Source organism: Lagenorhynchus albirostris, chromosome 7, assembly GCF_949774975.1.
Source record: "Lagenorhynchus albirostris chromosome 7, mLagAlb1.1, whole genome shotgun sequence".
NCBI lineage: Eukaryota > Metazoa > Chordata > Mammalia > Artiodactyla > Delphinidae > Lagenorhynchus > Lagenorhynchus albirostris.
Genome location: NC_083101.1, coordinates 12434494 through 12456822, shown reverse-complemented (window position 1 = coordinate 12456822; position 22329 = coordinate 12434494). Strand labels below are relative to the sequence as shown.

The following is a 22329-nucleotide window of genomic DNA, read 5'->3' as shown; positions in this document are numbered from 1 at the left end:
GCGGATTCAGATTTGGACATGTTACGTCTGAAATGTTTGAGATCCAAATGAAGATGTTCGGCAGACTGCCCTATCTAAAACTGCCCACAGTACTTAGAACTACAATGTAAGTTTCATGAAGTTAGGGACTAATTCACTACTGTATCTCTAATGCCCAGTACAAAGTAGATTCTCAAAAGTATATTTGTTGAGTGAGTCTCTCTAAACTACCTAGGCCTGAACATTTGATGATGGATGTTATTGAATGCACCTGGGCTAAGACAGGCCCCAAACCCATTTTCATTCTTTATGGCAGTGGTTCCCAAACTTTTCTGCACATTGGCAGCACCTGGGGAGCTTCAAATGCACTGATGCCTTGATCCCACCTCCTGAGAGTGTGTTTTAATTGGTCTGGGGTGTGATCTGGGCTTTGGGATTTTTTTAAAAGCTCCCTAGGTGATTGCCATGTGCAGGTAAGTTTGGAACCACTGCATTACTGAGTTTTCAATTATAAAAAATCTTTGTTAAAGTGCACGATCATTACTCCAATAGGTGTCAATTATAAAGAAAATAAAAATCTTCCTGGGATTTCATTTCCTTCAGTTAAGTTTCCTCTCCTTTGCCTGGATCAACTATCCATGGTTCCTCCTCTTCTTCTTCCTGATCTCAATGATCACGCCAGGGCTTATATAAGATCACCCGTTTCACAAATATCGGTCTGTTTTCAGCAACGAGGTCTGGGATTCTAAGCCAAATTTTATCCATGTTTCCTCCTCTTCTTCCTGATCTCAATGATCACGCCAGGGCTTATATAAGATCACCCGTTTCACAAATATCGGTCTGTTTTCAGCAACGAGGTCTGGGATTCTAAGCCAAATTTAATCCATGATAATGTGGAGATGTCTGGTAGGCTTCCTCTACAACAAATCCTGTCAATTGCGCTCTCCTACTTTTCAAATCCATCTCTTCCTCCATCCTCTCTTTGGCCATGCCCTAAACACTTCTTACCTAGATTGTTGGCCTGGTCTCCCTGCTGGTCAATCTCCAGCTTCACCTCAGACTATTACCAAAGTGATCTTCTAAAAACCCAAATCAATCAGATCATCTAACTTCCAAGACTCCCTAACAGTCTCTTTAGTATTTAGTGTCCTTCATAAAGGTCCCTATTTACCTCATCTAGCTATGTGATCTCATTTCAATGATCAGATCACATAGCTAGATGAGGTAAATAGGACAAATCGGACAAATTTGGACAAATTCTCTAAGGTCTCTGCCTCAGTCTTCTCATCTGTAAAATGGTGACAATAATGGTTCTAGATGATAATATACCTACAGCACTTACAACTGTGTCTGGAACATATTAAGTGCTGTTAAGAGTTAGTTAAGCTATTCTTCAAACACTCCTTCCACTGTAACACTTATGGCTAAAATAGGTTCCAACCATCACCATCACCATCACCATCTTTGGAAGGTAGAATAAGACTTGAATCAGAAATCTGACTCTATTTACTTTCTAGTTACAAGGTCTTGGGCAAGTTACGTAACATCTCAAATACAAAACAGGGATCATAATATTTATAATGAAGGGCTGTTAGGATACAGAGTGGGTTGTTGTGAAGTTACAGTAGGTTCTCAGGTGTTTTCTCCCCTTAGCTCTGCTTGGTGAAATATTATTCAGCCTACAAAGAAATGCCCTTCTTTGAGGTCATTTCTCAAAGAAGCAGTTCCTCTGGCTCACTATCACTACCATCCACTCCATAATTTCCCTTTTGGAGTTTCCATATACCTTATACAAGAACATAGCTCACTGAGCTGGTTATTCAGATTTGTCTTTCCCATTTCTCACCCTGAGAGCTTCTAGAGAGAGGGCTTGTTGTTTCACTGACCTTCAACCCTAATGACCAGCACAGACAGGGGCTTAAAATTCATCAGTTGAGTGAATGAGTAAAACTACTCAAGGCCCAGTGAAAATGGTGTCTAGAATCACTCAGGCCATTTTCTGTTACATTCTGAGGTTCCACAGAACAGTCTTCATACTTCTGTAATATATTGCTTCATATTCGTTATTTATCTATTTGTCCTATTTTCTCCATTAGACTGTGAACTGCTAGTATTATCTACACCCTCATCTCCCATACAGAAAGTACTCTGTATTGAATGAACAAAGTGATTGATTGAATTGAGGACTATTTCAACCTCCCTGGCCTATTCATTTCTTTCAGATCCTTCCCAGTGATGAATGCATGAGGCAAGGTGATTGTTTAAATCTTAAGGAGTAACCTGGTAGCTTAGTTAAACCAAAAAATTTACCAAGGAAGTCAAGATAACTAAAATGCACTATAAACTTAATATTGACACTAAACAAACAACTTTTAAGGTGGACAAATAATTTTATTTTGTGCATGCAAATACATGTCAAGTACTGCAAACTTTTTCCATCAATTTTCTCTCAAACACTGAAAATCATGATGCTCTATTCTGTGAACAGCCAAAGCTAATATCTCTTCACTTCAGTGCTACAGCAAAAACACACAGAATTCACTCTTTGCTATTCACTATCATCACAACCCTCATTGTTCCATCTCTGCCCTCCCCCCATATACAGGCCTTATGAATCCTAGCCTTCCCCCATTTAATCCTATTCCTATAGCACAAAGGGAAACATTACAATTTGGAAATTCAAATTGAAATAAATGGAATAGAATTTATTCCCATATATATTCCCCATTTCATTGTACAGAATTATTTTAAATTATAGTTTTAAATAGAAGCTGAGTATATGCCTTAAAAATGAGCATTAAATCCATCTTAGAGATGGTGCCTGCTTTTTACATGATGGGTGTACACCATCTTTAATTTCATTTACATTTCAATCGAACAATAGATTTGCAAAGAAAATGTCTAATACAGACGTAAAAATATTCACACTAGAGCTTCACAATCGGTTGTACAATTGACAAACAGGCCTCTTTTCCCAAACTTTCCAGCTAAGCAAATTTATAAAATGTAATCAATGCAACAAGAAAAACATTTCTCTTTCACTTCCAGGGAAAAGAATATGCAATAAACAGTATAAATGCAGACAGCAGTTGCTGCAAGCTAACCACGATACTCCCAAGTGGCTGTACAGTGGATATGTGCAGTACAAATAAAAGCCACATGTGTTGTATCACAACTACAGTATAATTGTTTGCCCAGCTAAGAGAATGCATGCACTTCCATGCCTTGGGTTATAAAGTGAGGCCTAATTCTTGACAGATTGATGGAATATATGCAAATGACCTTGGCTTGTGGCAGTACTAAGTGCAGCCAGTGTCTGTGTTCCACTGGTTTAAGGATATTTAAATTTTTTTATTTAAAAAAAGAAAAAAACAACTGCCAATTTCAGACTTGGGGGAATAACTGCTCTTGGAGTAAAAACAGGACTCCACTCAAATGTGGGGTGTTCTGATTGGTGGCCTTGACTCCTTGTATTCCCTTGCCAGCAAAGGGATACAAAGAAACCACTACTATAAAGGAGTAACTAGCAAATTTATTCAATTTACCCAGAAAATGAGATACTCCTTGAGCATGTTCATTTGTGTTCTGCTTGCAGAAGGGGTTCTTATGTAGAAGGAGTTACAGTAAGTGATCCCATTAACACTCTTCATTCACTAAAACACAGGGAAAGTTCTTCCAGGAAACTAATACATAGTTGCAATGCAACTTTCCCCTTGAATGATTAGTCACCAATACTGGTGACAGTCTGCTCCGAAAATGATTCTAGAAGCTAGGGAAGAAATATTCAAAGTCGAAATCACATGCTGAATCTGATCATTACAAACGCCACCCCTGTTAACAAGATAACATGGGCTTTAACATCTAAAATGCAAAAGCAAGCTAGATGGTTTTTAAAACAATGTTTTCAAATGTTTAAATGATCCCATTTTTAATTCCTACAAATCACTGTGCATCTGGTAATTTTCTCAAGGCAGCATATAAAACTGGGATGTGCTTTATAAACTTAGAATCAACTTGAAACTTGAGCGAAAGTGACCAGATCCATACAAATGGAAAATTTCAGTTCTAGTATAGGTTTCTTTTACTATCCTCTTGTGAGAGTCAACAGTTACTAGGAAAAACATCAGTGCCACTGACCCATTGAAGTACCTTCTCTTGAAAATTACAATGCACAACTTTCATGCATGACGCTGGTTTACTAGATGGTATTGAAAGTAAGTCATGGCAGGAAAGGCAAAGGAATCTGCTTTGTTCAGTTACCAACTAGATGACATACTTAAGTAACTTTCCCAGGATTCCTAAGATGAAATGAGACCACAAAGAAAGAACTACTGATGCTACATCACAGTATCTGAATGAGGCACATGGTCTTCAGAATGGGACTAGAAATTGTTAAAAACACAAGAAGTCAGAACAAAACCAAAACCTCACCATTTTCCCACTTTCCAGACCTCGGATTACTTTTTCCTTATGAGACCATACACCACATATGCAGTTTAGTTGACAACATTACAAACTTCCTCTCCTATTGCTTTATATCCTTTGATTTCAAAAATATGTGCATCACAACATGTTGGTAAACGGTCAAATGACAGGGAATGCCCCCTATTTTAAAAAGTCACATTCTAGGTCCGATTTGTAATTTTTTCCTCTATGATATCATTAGGTACCTTTCATAAGAAGGATCAGATAAACTGCTCTTCCTTGTCAAATGGCAGAGAACCAATGTCTTTGTTTCACATCCAACACACCATAAGAAAGAGAAGATGATTACTACATAAAGGATGCAATACCGAAAAATCCCAACATGGAAACAATTCCTATGTTGTTAGTGAGGAAGAGAGTAAGTTTTTAAGAACAGGGAGTTACTGTTTTATGGGATCACCTGCTGCAAGACAAGCATTATTTTAATATAAATGTTCTGAGACATACCAATAAGTTGGCAGGTATATACATACACTGATGCAAATGTAATTTCACTGGACAAGTAGGCAAACACCTAAGCAGTTTATCCCAACCCCCTCCAGCAGAGCACAACCAAGTTTCAAAACTTCAATTTTAAAATTAAAAAGATAAGGTTAAATACACAAGATCAATTTATGTAGTATATATTCACCCTCAGAACGTGCTGAAGATGTTTTGCGTAGTTCTGTTGCACAGAGGGTTCTTTCCCTGAGGGCACATAAGGAGCTCTCAAACTGTTAATAGGTCTCTATTTTGTAACAAAATAGCAATTTTAAAATCTTAAAAAAAAATACATTACCTTCAACATGGAAGATCTCACTATTTAAATATCCATGAAATAGACATACTGGTTTGCATATCCTTTTGGAAATACAAACAGCAAATAAAGTACATTGGAAGCATTTCAAATGTAATAAGCGCATATTTATAGAAAGGTTCTGATATAAATTATATAACAATCACGTTCCTGTAATATCCTAGGCTAATTTATAATGTCGGAAATAAGTTAATGTAACATGGTTTAAAACTCTTGTTCCTATTCATTTCAGGTTACAGAGTGAAATAAATAAAATGTCCTTGTAGGGATGGGGGCACTGGCCATGGCAAAAAGGTACAGTACTAACCAAGGAAACTAAGTCAAGGCTACTGTGCTGTTATGCTACAAACAAACATCTTCATACATTTGAGTATTAAATAAATGTGTAAGATCTTCCATACTGACACCAGAATATCAAAACTACCCCTTTGTTTCTCAGGTATATTTACAACTTATCAGTCACCTTATGAGCATGTTCATTAAGACAGGTATCAAACACCAGTTATTTACTCATTCTGATCAAGAAATTTCAGGGAAATGTCAACCCTCCCGCCCCTGGAAATGTGCACAAAACTTTTTATCAAAATCTTATCTGATACAATGCTGTGGTTTTGTAAAACAACTAAATAGCTCAGACGACCAATAACATGATCCTGTTTAAGCATCTTGCTAGCAGGAAAAGCCCTTACATACAGTACACCTGGTGAAAGATCAGCTTGGCTTAAAATATTCCAGTACAATTTTCAGAGTAAACAACTTCACAGAAGTTAATTAAAAATAATAGTAAAAGTCAAACTAATCTTAAAGAAATGGGGGGAAAAACAAAGACACAAACTACAGGTAAGATCACCCAAAAGGAATGCCCAGCTTTTGTTTTCAAATGTTGACTGAAATTTAGGTTTCAATAAAATACCTCCCACAAATCTGGAGCCTGGCTGGTTGAACATACTGCATACTTTCAGATGCCAAGTCAAAACACTTTTCAGTCACATTTTAGCAGGGCAGAAATTATTCATGTTTTTAAGTATGAATAAAGGTTAGCCAATGTTCTATTATTACATGGTTCATAGTCTTATCAACCTAACAGTCAGAAAAACAAGGAAAATTAAACCCCAACATGAAGTAACAATAAACAATATTTAACCAAGATAATGCAATGAACATCCAAATTAATTAGTTTAAATTAAAAACCCAGCAATACCATCTTGTTAGTCAGTGCAAACACTACATACAGGGTTTTCTCAAGAAAGCTGAAAGCACCTGATTCTTTTGCCAAGTCATCAGATTCATAATGTACAGGCTTAAATCTGCATTTTAAAAAACTGCCATTACATTAGTGCATAATTTATCAAAATTGTAAAAACGATTCTGCATAACTTAGGAGAATTTAATATCTAGTACATCAGCTGAAAGACTTAGGCACTTGGTTATATATTTAATTACTTACTTCAACAAGTAGCCTGTGTATAAATATTAACAAAGCAGAAACTATTTTTGAAAAATGGAAAATTGAAAAAAATTTAAATGCTACAGATAAAAGCACTGCACCACACTCCTACATATAATGCAGTAAAGAAAGCTAGTATATAACCCTGTAAAATTCTATGGTAAGAACATCTAACTCCACTCTTCAAAATTTAAAAAAAAAAAAAAAAAGAAAAAAAAATCCATGCAAAGTCCCATGAAAAAGATAAATAAAGCAGCTGGAATGAGATGGAAATTTCTCTCAGTGAAACATAAAATAGAAATAAATAAGTTAATTAAGTCTACTTTCACTAGATGTATCATTGTAGGATCCTGCTAGTTTAATAACTGAGTTGTTAATTTTCTATAGAAGCCATTTAAAATAGGAAATGGCTCAGTTACTGCACCGGATTGCTACAAACTCATAAAAAGCTGCTTGAAGCTTAAGTTAAATGTCCAAATTCCAATCACTTCTGGAAAGTGAACGTGTTACCCTAGTAAAGTAAATTTTCTTTTTTTTCATAATGCTAATGCAAGAGGGCTTGAAGTATCAAAGAGTCCACAGGAAATGGATGCCCCCAGTAATATCTTTTTTTTAAAAAAAATATACATTATATAATATATATTATATATATAAAAAGCTAGTGTAAATGCTTCCATGGTATGGTCACAGATTTGAAAGATGAACCTCTTTTCAGCTGTTAACCATCTTCCCATTTGCAACAGGTTTCAAAAAGTCGTTTTTATCTTCAGACATAACATGAGTTTTCAGAATGAGGTTGCCAACACTGACAGATGTGGCAAGAGGGAGGCAACTCGCATTGCTAATGGCCACTGGGAGTGGCTGACTAAAGCAAGAAGTTACCGGCAGAATTGTTTTTTGCTCCTCCCTGGGAGAGAATAAATGACATTGAAAACAAATTAGCTTTAAGTGAAAACTTTTAAGAGTAACCATACATGCTGAATAAAAGTTGTAACACACTTGAAGAGCCCCTAGCAAAGGCATGTGTTTTTCACTAAAAAGTATCGGAGGTCACTAAAAAAGTCCCATTTTCCAAAAATTATAATAAAAAATTAGAACACTGGTTAATTCAAGGCCAACAAACTATCAAGTTCAAGACTAGCCCATATTTTTGGCAGTAATTATATACTAAAGGCCAAAAATATCTTAGCAAGATTTTTAAAAAGGGAAACCCTTCATTTAGGTTTTAGTTCTCCATTTTGTAGTCTTGATGTTTGGCTATCAGTTAGAGGAAGTATAACCTGATGCTACAGCAAAAAAATAAACTTTTATCCCAACAAAAAGCAAGTTTTAGGCTACTAAAATGGACCACTTGGTTAATTAAAACTTAGTTCTCCTCTCCGAAAAATCCAGACTGACCAAATCATTGCCTTATTACGTAAGGTCTTCCCCTCATAGGATAAAACCAAAAATGAATTTAACAATGCATCTATTTCTTTTTCTTCATGCCCTATGCCCACTGGTTATGAATTTTATGTCTAACACTCACAGAATCACATGGTCTTCATCTAAACTCTGTCTCTTCTGCTCCAGGGGCTCCTTTTGGTGTTGTTGGACTGGATGCCCATTTTCTACTGCTGTTCCATTCAGTAACTGATCATTTTGAGAACTGATACCAAGCTGTATGTCCAGGATCTCCTATGAAAATAAAATGTTAATCCTTCAGTATGAAAGTATTCTGTACTTTAATTCCCAATGGAGTAAAGCCTCCTAGATGTGTGACTGCAGTACTTACTTCAATCTGTTCACCTTGTCCATCAGGTTCATCAGTATCAAGTGCTGAAAGCTCTAACTCTATATCCCTATCAGGCTTAGTATCAGCTGCATCTTCTGTATAATCACTCTGTAATTAAGAAAAATGGTGATTTCATATCTGTGGAAACTGGGGCTTCCCTTTTAAATTAAAATGGGAGTCCCAATGATTGATCTAAAAAAAGAAATCTGGGACTACAATTTTATTTCTACCCTTAAGTTTTAAAAGCAATCATCCACCAGAAAAAGCCAAATTTTGCACTAAGTAATGGCATAAAATAACATGCAACAGCAGCAAACAGCAAATATATTGGGCATGAAGCTGAGAGGTTCAGTTTCCTTACCTCTCCATTTCTCAGTTCAATTTCCTTGCTTAGAAGATTTAAGGTAAGGTGACGGCCTTCGTCCAGGGAATTCCACTTCTGTTGCATGGCCAGAGCATTGGCCTCCCTCTGAAGAAGCAACGAGTTACTTTTGGCCTAGAGGAAAAAAAAAGTAAAGTCAGCTTCCATCCATAACTTTTAAATGTCATTCTATTTTTTAAAAAATTCAAAGCTGAGTGACACAGAGCCTACCTGCTGAAGTTCAATGCTCAAAAGGTCTCCAGTACTGGAATGCTTTCTATGACCAGATAAATCAGTAACAATGAATCTGTCCCTTTAAAGAAAAATATGTTCACTGTTATAAAAGTGAAATAAATGAAGCAACTAAAGCAGTAATGACTATATAACGACTATATACTATATATATATATATATATTTTTTTTAATTTATTTATTTTTGGTTGCGTTGGGCCTTCATTGCTGCGCGCAGGCTTTCTCTAGTTGTGGTGAGCGGGGGCTACTCTTTGTTGCAGTGCGCGGGCTTCTCATTGTGGTGGCTTCTCTTGTTGCGGAGCATGGGCTCTAGGCAGGTGGGCTTCAGTAGTTGTGGCACGCAGGCTTAGTTGCTCCACGGCATGTGGGATCTTCCCAGACCAGGGCTCAAACTTGTGTCCCCTGCACTGGCAGGAACATTCTTAACCACTGCGCCACCAGGGAAGTCCTATATATATGTTTTACATAACAGATCAACCCTGAAAGATTCAGTCATTATTCCAAATGTAAAATTTTTTCCAGAAATTTGTTATATAGCTAAAACTAGCAAAGCACAGCTCATGAATAACTGGGAGTAGGATCTGTACTCTGAGAATAGAGAATCCCAAAGAATTAAGCATAACGTTACCGTTCAATATAATGTGCTGATGACGTAGCTTCATTACCATATGAACTCCATCTTGAATCAACAGCATTGACATAAGGGACATAATCTATAGAAACGTAGAAAGAAACAATGATCAGAAAAGTGAAAAATCAAATATAGATGTGAATGTATACTTTTCCAAAAAATCCATATTTTATCCAACTAGCCATGTTCTCCTGGCTAAGCCCTTTAATTCTGAGTTTACTGTGGCTGTTAAACGGAGAGAAATGTTCTGTATCTAACAGAGTGAGGATTAAAAAGCACAGTGCTAGAACATATCAGGTGAAGTATTAGTTAAATGGATCACCTGATACGCTGATAGGTTTAGTCGCACTTCCTTGGGAAGCAGTGGCCTGGACAGGATCCGTGGTATGGTAACCTGTACGGGAAGATCTAGAAATTGCACCCCATTTTGAGATGATAGGTCCATCACTAAAAGGAATTATTGGATCTTCTTCTTTTGTCCTTCTCTGAGTTTCAAATAAATGCACTCTTCTCTTAACATCTCCACTGTCCAGGTCCTGCATAAATAAAAGAAAATCAATAAAAAGATTGTTGGCAATTACTTCAGCTAATAATACAAGTACATGCTTTCAAAAGACATTAAATTAAGTTTTCTGGTAAATTTAACATTAGCTGTATATCTCAATGATAACCCAACATCTACTTTAAAACACTCAACTATGCCCAAATAATTTAAACATTAAGTGCAATTTATTTCAGGCTTACCTAAATGTAACTCTGCTGCTTACAGATGAGTAACATACCAACGATATGAAGATGAAAGCATTCAATCATTCTAAAACTTGAGTCAACATGCACGACAACCCTTGCCCCCCAAATCATACCATTAACACAGCATTTGAATTAGCAATTACATCTCTGGGCTCTGAATCGATAGCATTTATACAGGAACCTATGGTGCCACAAGACCAGGGGGAATAATGGGAAAGATGATCTTCTTCAAATTTTGTGCCACTCACACTTTCAGAGAACTGATTAAAAAAAGAAAAAAAAAAAAAAAGGCACAGGCAATTGGTAAGAAATTTAAATTTACAAACTTGTAACTAATATAAAGTAACTATTATAGAATTCACAGCACTTTATAGTGAACAATTAAACATTCAATAACTAATATAAAAAACTGTAATAAGTAACAAATAGTATTTATATTATTTGTATTTATATTACATATTAATAGAAAAGAGAATGCCTTCTCTTTTTTACTTTGTCCTTTAAGAACTCATAAGGAACCCCTGACTGATACTATACAGACCAATCAACAATTTATAGCATGCCCCTAACATGGTACAAAGTGCTCTAAAAAATGAAAAAAAGCAAAAGAAAACACACACATACACATACACAGATAAATACAAATACATTTTTATATTAAGCAAGTGGCAATTCTATCACTCTTGTCAAGATGGTTAGCTGCTTTGAAGAAGTACAAGTTTGATGAGATAAATTTGGATCTACTTTAAAACTTCAATATTTATGGATGGAAAAATACGATGTCTAGGATTACTTCAAAATAATCCAGTAGGAAGAGGGGGTACAAATGAAAGAAGATGGGCTGAGTTGATAATTGTGGGTAATGGGTACATGGAGTTTATTACTATTCTCTCTACTTTCGCATATGTTTGAAATTTTTCCTAATGAAAAGACTAGAAAAAATTTTATTTTAGTATCTCTAGGGATAGGAAATAAACCAGATGAATCAAAAAAAAATTAATGGTTTGCTCTAAATATAACAGTACTGAAAACAGGGTACATTAAAATAATCCTGGTACAAAAACTTGTTTTGAAATGATAACAATAATTAACAGTGATTTAAAACACCATAAATAATACAGTAGGCATTTCTGCACCTCTTGTGAAGTAGGGAAGAAATGCCTCAGATAGATCAGAATTCAAATCCAAGCTACTTACAGGGTGGGTGAATTTACTACTTGGGCAAATTACTTAACTTCTCTGAGTAGGATTCCTAACATGCAAAATATGGGTAATACCTGCCCCCTAAGGATTCTGTAAGAATTAAATAAAATAACTGCTTAATACAGTGCCTGGCACAAGTAGGTGCTCAATAAATGGTGGATATAAATCTTATTATTAATAAAAGCCATAAAAATAATGAGAACTATACTGCTGGAAAGATTTCTGAATTCTTGGTGGAAAAAGGACTGTGATTTAGTGGCCTTCAGAGTATCACAATGCCTAGCCATAGTGCTTACATACTCAGTGCTTATTGAATTAAACTCAACTGCCACCAAACCAATGCAAAATATCCATCATAGCTAACTCTGGCTTGAACGAGTGCTCTGAAGTCAGTTGTCTGACCTATCCCTGCAACATCAAGTAATTAAAACCTTTCTTACATCAGTGCGGAAGTCTACACTGAATAGAGGAGAAGGTGGTGTTGGTGACTGTGTTGCCACAGGAAGAGTTGAAGAGACAAGAGGTGCTTTCTGAGTGTGGTACTGTGCCCACTGCTCTGGCTTTCTTCTTATCTGCTCCTCGCAACTGGTCTTCAAATGACCACAAGGTTCCTAAGGGGGGATAAAAGAAACAATCTTAATCATCTAGGGAGTGGTAAATAAATTTAACTATGTTCCGTGGAAATAATGTGAACATTTATTATATTGTTGGGACAAAAAAAAAAAAATACAGTAGGGAAGTCACCCTAGCCTATTCTCCATACACTTAAACGAAAGGGTTAATATTTAGTCAAATGTTAAAAGTAAAATCTGAGCACTCACTTCTCTGGTTTAGGAAAATCATATGTATATACGTGGGGATACTAAATTAGGCCCTATCTTTGTATTTTGAAGATTTCTTTTTACCTGCTCATCAGTTTCGTATCCAAACATAACATTTATTGAGCATGAATATGCATCAGGTCCAGTTCTAAGAGCTTTGCTTTTTCTGATTTAATCCTCACAACAGCTTTATGAGGTAGGTACTACTATGATTTCCATCAAATACGAAAAAACTGATATAGAGAAGTCAAGTAAAATTCCATAAGTCACACAATAAGTAAGTGGAGGAGCCAGGATATATACCTGAAAGGTCCAACACCAGACTCTAGAGTCTTAACAACTACACTATATCAGCATTCCTATTTCCATTATCACTTACCCTTGGTAAAGGCACAGTTGTCCTTGGCTCACTTGGTGGCTGACAAGCCACTGAATAATACCCATCTAATGAGTTATATCTTTCCCGCAAAGACGTCTGATACACAGACGAGTGCATCACATCCATTGGAGGTAAAGAATTGCTTCTAATAATGTCATCTCGTTGGTACATAGGTGGGCGCCAGATGCGCCTGCTGTCGTACACAGGAGCATACATTCCAGAAGGTACTGGAGGAACTGGTCCATACGGCTGCGGAGGAGGAGGTTGGTAAGGAGAAGAATTCATTCGATCTCGAGGCGAAAATGTACTGTAATGATCAGCATATGGCATGGAAGCAGGTGGGAGGGAGGACTCTGGAACATTATTGGACCTCACAAAGCGAGGAACACAGGGAGCCACACCAGCTGGTACTGTTGGAGGTGGTGGGTAGTATCCTTGAAAATTGGAAAGAGGAATATTTAATGTAATCTTAGTAAAATTTAACATTTTGTAATGGTTTAAAGTCTAAAGCAGCCTTTAATGTTGGAAAATAAAATAACCTTTGAACTTTACTTTAGTTACCCCTGGTTTAGAAAGACACTACAAACTTTCAAGACACCACTATATGAAAATCATTAATGTTCAATAATTCGTTACACTGCTCCTTAAAAACACTTGATGAGCTATTAACAGATGGCTGGTAAATTTCCTTCTAGGCCATGTATTGCCACAGGTTTTAGATTAAGTAATTAGTTACATCATTGATTCTTAACCTTTTGGGGAGCAGAGGTTAAAGACCTCTTTCATAATCTATATAAGCTGTGCATTGTCTTTCCAAAATTATACTTAAAGTATATATAAACCAAACATTTAGTATACTTATTTCAGAGGACATACAGAACTTACTAAAGCTCATCCATGGACCCTACATTTGATTCATAGGAATGAGAATCTTAAAACTACTGGTATGTAAAATCATAGATTCTTAGGACAGGAAGAAAACTTAGGGGTCATATAGTCCAAAGGATTAATTTTTTAATGTAGATTTTCTAGATAGATATAAATGATTCACTAACTTATTACAACAAATGTTATATTGTAGTTTCTTTTTTTCTTAGAATTGTCTAAGATTACTTACCTGTCTGTGGGTACTGTGGGACTTCGAAGGGTATCTGAGTCCTTGGATCTTGAAAATACTGAATGTTTTCGGAATGCTGAGGATATACTGGTACTCTAGTTATAAATGGGCTGGATTTTGGAGGCACAGAATTCAGCTCTGTTCCAACATTAGTGGGCCCAGCTGAGGTAGCCGCTATATTACTTACAGGAGTCTTGGGTGGAGAACCAATTTTACTGGAGAGAAAATTTAACAAGGGCAAATGATAAATCACTATCTATGACTGTTAAAAGTCTTTCTCAGTAGAAATGGTCATAAAATTATAGTGACCACTAACAGCAAATGCTTCAGGTATTTCCACAGTGACAAATAAGGCCATGAATTTCCTTACCACCTTACACAGTTAATTCACAAGATTATAGTAACAGATCTCATATTTTGGTGAGGGTGAAAAACAAAACAAAAAACTGCAAACAAATCCCAGGCACAATGTGACCCACTAGTCCCTTTTTACTCATACTTTAAACAAAGATTTTTCCTACTGGAAGTTTAAAAAAAATCCTGTTCAATAACTTCTCAACAGAAAAAATATAGTTTACCAGTAGAATTTTTAGACACAAATTTTTAGAAATTTTAGACACAAATAAGACAGATATGTAAAGGGAAGGACTGCTCTAAATATTAAGCATTAGATTAGCTGAAATGTAAACTTATTGAAGAAAGGCCATTTTTGTCCATTTTGTTAACTGCTACATGCCCAGGATCTAAAACAGTTTCTGGCACACAGGAGGCACTCAGTAAATATTTGTTGGACAAATGGAAAAGTTCCTGCCACGTAGTAGGTACTCAGTAAATATCTGCTAGATGAACAGAATGCCAACGAAATGGTTACTCATTAAATTGATGCAAAACACACAAGCTTTTTTTTTTTTTTTTTAAAACACAAAGGATTTTCTTTGTTGATTCACCAGGCGATCAGCTCCAGAGGATCTCACCATGGCTTCTTAGGCCCTCTGAAGAAGTCAAACTTTGGCAGAGCTGAGATATGTGGTGACGCAAGAAAAAGATTTTGTTAATGATGCAGGAATTCAATACATTGCATCTCAACTAGATTAGAGGGTTTTTCTCAAACTAGAGAAGCTCTTTTAAAGCAAGAGTATAAATAACAAGGAGTATGGGCTGCCTTTAAGTCTAGCAGAGATTAGTCTAGCAGATGTTTACTTCTATGTGTAATTGTGTATTAAAACGCAGAAAATAAGAAACTGTGGATAATAGTAGTAAGTACAAATGGCTTAGAGTTTAAAGATATTTTAGTGCTGTGCTTATATTTTGAAGTTCAATAAAGGCAACAAAGAAAATGATTAGGATTTCCTCTTAACAATAATAAGTAACACTAATCAATTAATGAGCACATTCCAGAAACTATTCTAAGTGCTTTACATAGATTATCTGGTCCTCCATAGCAGAATGTTATATACCACAAAATTCAGATAAGTACTTTGAAATGACAAATTCTTAGACTTTGCAGGAAAAAGGTACCAAAATCCATGACAAGGTTCATAGCCTTATGAAATCATGCAAGCTATCCCAAAAATCCAGACTTAAGGAAAAAGCTAACTTTCAGTCCCATTCTAGCCAGACAGCTAGATTCTAGATGAATTTAGGATTCTAGGCTGTCCTTTGCAGCAGGCCCTCTTACCTACATGCTTTTGCCTGTGCTGCCTTCTCTACTGACAAGACCCTTCCTTCCTAATTAGCCATACTTTTGGAATGGCTCAGGTGTCATCACCTTACCTCTAAAAAATTTTCCACAGTAACTCCAGGTAGAATTATTGTTATTTTTTGTGTTTTAATAACACTTGAAACACAACTCCATTACAGTACCTTTCAGAATATATTATATGATATCTGTTTATGTCTGTCTCCCAAACTACACTGGAAGACTCTTAGAAGCAGGGAGTATATCTACTTCATTTTCATTAACTATGCCAATTGTCCTGGTATTTGGCACATATCATAATTTCTGAATGAATAAATGATTTATTTACCGAGATTTACGTATTTTTGAAAGTTGTTTTCTCTAGTCCATCATTTTTTAAAAAACTAAGATATATTTACCCTTGTAAGGTGTACAATTCAGTGATTTCTGGTATATTCCCAAGGCTGTGCAACCATCACTGCTATCTTATTCTGAAACATTTTTACCACCCCTAAAAGAAACCTGTACTCACTAGCATTCACTCCCCATCTCCTTGTCCCCCAGCCCCAGCCCCTAGCAACTATTCATCTACTTTCTGTCTTCTATGGATTTGCCTATTCTGGACATTCACATAAATGGAATTCTACAATATTTGGCTTTTGTATCTAGCTTCTTTCACTTAATATAATGTTTTCAAGGTTCATCCATATTGTAGTATGTACTAGTACCTTATTCTTTAATGGCTGAGTAACATTTCACCGTATGAATATAAAATGGTTTTACAACTTTACCTTGCCAAAACCCTTCAAAAGCTCATTTTCTAAATATATTTAACACAAGACCTCCACAATCTGGTGCCAACCTACCTATCTAAATCTTATCATATTTCACCCAGCAATATAAAATTTTCCTCTCCTTTAATCCAACCCCAATATTGCTTCATTTATATAAATGCTGTCTCCCCAACTATGTCTTCATAAGTTTCTTAAATGCACAGATATCTTTTACATCTCATGTATTTTTTTTCTTTTTCTTTATTTATTTTTAAAATTTTCTTTATTTTTTTGGGCTGTGTTAGGTCTCAGTTTGCAGCACTCTCATATATTTTCAAGAGTGCCAAAATCAGAGCTCAGTATTAGTGTGTAAATAACATTTGCTAAATTAGACAATGTTCTCTGATTTATCTCTTCGAAGATCTCTCTGAGGGAAGATTATAAGGATCCTCTGATAAACAAATTTCCCTATCACATGCTAATTGCAGAAATAAAGAATATAAATGTCTACCTATCCATTTATTATTTGAAATCCCTAGCAATTTACTGTGTGCCTAGCATAACGCTTTTTCCCCAAAAGGTATATAATAGACACTGACAGACTATTTATGGGCAACAACCTAAACATGCTTTAGCTCAGATTTTAAGAGGCTTAAAAGAATACAAAAGCCTGAGATATTAGAGGTGGAAGTAACTTTTCAGATAATCGGGAAGTTTTAAAACATTTTTCTTTTTTTTTTTTAAACCTATTGATGAATAAAGCCAAACTCTTTTTTGGGGGTGGCCTCTCACTGTTGTGGCCTCTCCCGTTGCAGAGCACAGGCTCTGGACGCACAGGCTCAGTGGCCATGGCTCACGGGCCCAGCCGCTCCACACCATGTGGGATCTTCCCAGACCGGGGCACGAACCCGTGTCCGCTGCATTGGCAGGCGGACTCTCAACCACTGCGCCACCAGGGAAGCCCAAAACTTTTTTCTTGAAGTACCAAAACCTTTCCGCCAAATTAACTCTTATGCTGAAACCCCAAAACAACAATAATGGTAATAATAATAATGGTAGTTATAATAACAGCCGCAGATACTTAGTGAGTGCTATGTGGCAGGCACTATTCAAAGCACATTGCAGTATTAACTCATTTAATCCTCACAACCAACATATGAAGCAGGTAGTATTATTATACCAATTTTATGGATAAGTAAACTGAGGAAAAAAGATTAAGTAACCGGCCTAAGATCAAACAGCTGGGAAACACTGAGCCAGAACTTGAACCCAGAGTTTGGCTTTAAAGATTTCCCTCTTAACAACTACACATCATTACAGAGCATAAAGTGGAACTGTTCTAATTGAAACGGGCTGGAGGCTCAAGCATCTCACCTGCTTAGGTTTCTACTTAGTTCCTTTTTGGCACCTCTATGGACTCAATCCTAAAGTTCAAGGAAATAAGGTGAGAAAAACTGAATTCTGGTCCAACCTCTTCAGTTCACAGTTGAAGAAAACAAAACCCAGAGTTGAAGTGAATTTCCAAGGTCACAGCTATTCAATTGCAGATCCAGGACTAGAACTCAACTTTTTTGGTATTTAGTGCTTTTTCTACTACATGAAACATTCTGCATAAAAATTCTGATTAACTGCTTTTCCTCAGGATAAATAAAAATACTCAGGTACTTATAAAAAGGCTAAATTACTCACGTTAAACATTTTTACCTAATACTTACTTTTCAGTTACAGACTCTGCAGAAGGCCCAGCAGCATTCTGACCATTAGTGCCAACCTTCCCCACTTTCTTCACAGTCTCCAGAGCTCTTAATGTACTGTCAGTACTACGAGGAATTAGCTGGGAAACACTGTTTTCTGCATTTGAAATTCCGTTTGTACTTGGAACAATTTTCCCCGTTGTTTCAGTACTTCCTATGACAGAAATGACATTTCCGGCTGTGGTTGTGACAGTGTTGTTTACACCAACTTTATTTAGAAGAGGAAACGTTCTTACAGTTGCATTTATCTTTTTGTTCCTTAATCGATACCTGTTTCAAAAACAATAAACATATCAGTAAATATTTCACTAAATCTTACCCTAAGTAAAAAAAAAAAGGGAGGGAGCAATAGGAAAAAATGTTAAAAGGAAGAACAACTTTGAAAAACAGGTTTCTTCAGAAACTAACACACCATTGTAAAGCAATTATACTCCAATAAAGATGTTAAAAAAAAAGTTTCTTCAGCTAAATATCAAATAGAGTCTACATCAAACTCTGCTATGATAGCTATCACATGAAAATGTATCTGCCATATACTATATATGTACACACAATACTTATGTATGGAGACACATAATTAATGTAGCAAGAAAAGTACAAATGTATTCAAAAAACTATTTTGAGAGTGGGAAGAGATCTTCTTGAAAATTTTGTATAACTGGAATAGAAAGTACACTATATAAAAATGAAAGTAACCATACCAAATTTATTTGGGAATGTAGAATGAAAAGGTATGCAAGAGTTGAAAGAATTCTGTTGTTACCAAATTGTTAAGACATCATATAATTTTAAAGAGATTAAAAAAAAAACAAAACTCATTCTTAAACATTACACCAAAATATAGAAATTTAGTACTCTACTTTTCAGATTAGTTTATGACCAAAGTAAAAAGTATTTGGATTAAAGATATTTTCTGATATTAAATTCAGGGTTTTATTTATGGTGGTCAGATATAATACTCTACTATATGAAGCAACCTGATCTCTGATTCCATTTAAGAAAATTTATTTCCAGTCATACAACAAAAATTTCATTACAATGTAGTCCTAGTTAGTGTTCCCTCCAATATTTTAAAGTGGTGAACAACTATGTTATATGAATAGAAAGACTACACACATATGGGTTCATAATTACATATACCTAAATCTGATATTAATGTTATATATAACCAAACATATGGTAATTAGATATAAACAGTGTTAGTGATGAGCAATGCCTTCACAACAGTTTCCCTTTTAGTCCTCCAGTATCTATAAACAGCTTCATTATTCAATTCTCCCCATCTCATTCATACACACACACTGACAGAAGCAGCAAAGCTCAGTAAAGACAAGTATTCCCAGATCAGCCTGGCTAAAGGTGGAGTGATAGAACATGAAGTTCAAAAAAGCCATAGGTTATGGCCAGCTTATATATGTCATCTTATAGATCTGAGGAACCAATGATTACTTCTTGAAGAATGAGGGTTATGAGCAGACCTATATTTTAGAAAGGCAGTTTGGTGGCATGGAGGGGCCAGTGCTTTCCTCAACAAGCTACTCTGAAACCTGCTCTTCATCTTCATTCTTCACTTCAAAGGTTCTTGCACAAAATGCCCAGCTGCTCCTTGCTTTCCATTCTCAAAGGATAAATTTCAAATTTCCTTAAGATTGCTTGGGCAGGCAAAAAATAAAGTTTTAATTGTGAGTCTCTTAAAAGAGAGGAGTAAGGTAAAGTAAGGGACAAACAGGGATACATACTGGACTCCTGGCATCTAGGCAGCTAAAGACTTAGGCTTGGAATCTGGACCTCGCAGTTGAAAAAAGCCAATTACCTCCTATTCTTTTTTTTTTTTTTTTTTTTTTTTTTTTTTTTTTTTGCGGTACGCAGGCCTCTCACTGCTGCGGCCTCCCCCATTGCGGAGCACAGGCTCCGGACGCGCAGGCTCAGCAGCCATGGCTCACGGGCCCAGCCGCTCCACGGCACGCGGGATCCTCCCGGACCGGGGCACGAACCCGCGTCCCCTGCATCGGCAGGCGGACTCTCAACCATTGAGCCACCAGGGAAGCCCCTCCTATTTTAAAGTCATCCATGAGCTCCCTCAAGTATTGGCTCCCTGCCTTACCCAGCTTAGAATCCATTATCTACCATTAATTCCTGCCTTATAAATACCTTTAATTCCCTTGGTCCAATTACCCTGTTGAACTCACCTGGTAAAACCCCAATCCAATCTGTTACTTATTCTCTTATTCTGTGTCTGCTCAAGTAGGTGAATGTTGCTAGAGAAAAATCATGCAATCATGCTGACTAAACTGTCTTCAAAATCATGATCAAGTATTTAAAATGGCCAAGCACTACATTAATACACTTCTCTACTAAATTCACTTTCCCATCTCTAACATCCTCCTCCCTTCCATTCCCCAGAGCCCCGCCACAGCTGATGATACTGCCTCCCACTTCACAGAGAAAACAGATGACACCAGAGGAGAATTAATTATCTTTCCATCACCGATCCCGCCAACCTTCCTGCTTCTGTAACTACACACTCCACCTAAAATAGGAGGTGAAGAGTTCCTATTCCTAACTAAGGCCAATCTTTCCACTTGCACCCCAGGTCCCAAGCCCATTTGCCTTCTCAAAGATTTCACTCCTATAATTATCTTTTCTTCTCTAGTGCATCATCACTTCATTCAGGTGTCTGCTTAAATGTCATATCCTCTGGGATCCCTTCCCAGACAATCTTATCTAAAATATCTCCCCTTTCCCAATCTCCTTCTCCTTACCTTGTTATTTTTCTTCGTAGTGCCAATCAGCACCAGATATTATGTTTTCTATTTATTTGGTTTATGTTGATCTTCTCTATTACAATGTAAGCCCCATGAGAGCAAGAATTCTGCATTCCTTATTCATCTCTCTATCTTCAGCACAATGCTTGGTACATGTTAGGTGTTCCATAAATACCTGCCTCATGAATGTGGAGTAATCCTTAAACTTCACATGGCCAAGAGTACTGATTTTCTACCCCCAAGCATTTCCTATCTCCGTAAAAGATATTACTTAGTTATGCAGGCCCCAAACCTTGGAGTCATCCTTGATCTTCTCTTTTCTTTATACCCCACATTCGATCTATCAGTCCTATCAGCTCTACTTCCAAAATATATCACAAATCTGGCCACTTTTCATCATCTCAATTACTATAGTCCTAGGACCAAGCTACTAATCTCATGCCTGGACCACTGCAGCAGTTTAACTGGTCTACATCATGCAGACACTAGAGTGACATTTCTAAGACAAAATTAAAATCTCATTGTTCCATTTGAATAAAACCCTATAATGGCTTCCAAAATAAAATGCAAACTCCTTGCCAATGTCCACCAAGCCAATATGGTCTGGCCCTCACCTAATCTCTACAACATTATCTTTTGCCATTTTTCTCATTCTCCAGGCACACTCGTCTTCTTTCTAGTTCCTGAACATGCCAAGCTTGTTTCCACCTCAGACTTTCTTTACAGCATTTTATTAGTAACTGAAATTGTCCGTTTACATGTTTACTGTTCTTCTTTCCCCACCAGAAGTACCTCAAATAGTACCTAGCACTTAACAACCATTTTTAAAAATATTTCTTGAGCTGGTTGACCTCAGGCTTTTGATACTCTCCAGAATGCAGCAATTTTTGGGAATAGGATTCCAATACCCTAAATTCTAAAATATATTCACACAAATATTCTTAAGAGAGATTCTGGGCATTTGTTTGGTTAGAGATATGTATAGTAGAGAAAGCAGGCTGGGATAAAATTTATTTAAGTTAAACAAACATTTGCTGAATTCCTCCTAGTACATTATGGGAGCTAAGATAAAGGCTCCGCCCTCAAAAAGTCCAGAGCTGGGTAGCAACATGCATTTTTTTAACCAACGAGATAATGACATCTTCCACTTCCTTAATGCTTTGTATTACCCTGTTTTTCCTTCTTCTTCTTCTTCTTTTATTTAACAGCAACAGAGAGTGTGAAGCTGGTTGGAAATATGAACTATAGATTATTTGCTCTTTCAACATAAATATCCTGAGTTTACATGTCAAATACCTGTTAAGTGCAGAAAATATAAAGATGAATAACCCATAAAATAAACGAAGTCCAGTGAAAATACACAC

At 36.4% G+C, this 22329-nt stretch overlaps 1 protein-coding gene across 6 annotated transcripts in view; it reads right to left on the bottom strand.

Annotated features, from left to right (window-relative positions):
• Window positions 1-22329, bottom strand: part of RC3H2 (ring finger and CCCH-type domains 2) — a 63984-nt gene that overhangs the window by 9883 nt on the left and 31772 nt on the right. For 2 of the 6 annotated variants that reach the window (XM_060154401.1, XM_060154402.1), the window contains exons 10-20: window positions 18162-18470; window positions 13996-14210; window positions 12879-13312; window positions 12119-12289; window positions 10589-10735; window positions 10048-10261; window positions 9723-9807; window positions 9074-9155; window positions 8843-8977; window positions 8482-8589; window positions 8236-8384 (exon numbers count right to left, since the gene is read on the bottom strand). In XM_060154401.1, coding sequence (XP_060010384.1) covers window positions 8236-8384; window positions 8482-8589; window positions 8843-8977; window positions 9074-9155; window positions 9723-9807; window positions 10048-10261; window positions 10589-10735; window positions 12119-12289; window positions 12879-13312; window positions 13996-14210; window positions 18162-18470 — 2049 coding nt within the window. Of the gene's footprint in view, window positions 1-7266; window positions 7615-8235; window positions 8385-8481; window positions 8590-8842; window positions 8978-9073; window positions 9156-9722; window positions 9808-10047; window positions 10262-10588; window positions 10736-12118; window positions 12290-12878; window positions 13313-13995; window positions 14211-18161; window positions 18471-22329 lie in introns of those variants that run through there. The other 4 variants (XM_060154400.1, XM_060154404.1, XM_060154403.1 and 1 more) reach the window with 4 other exon arrangements.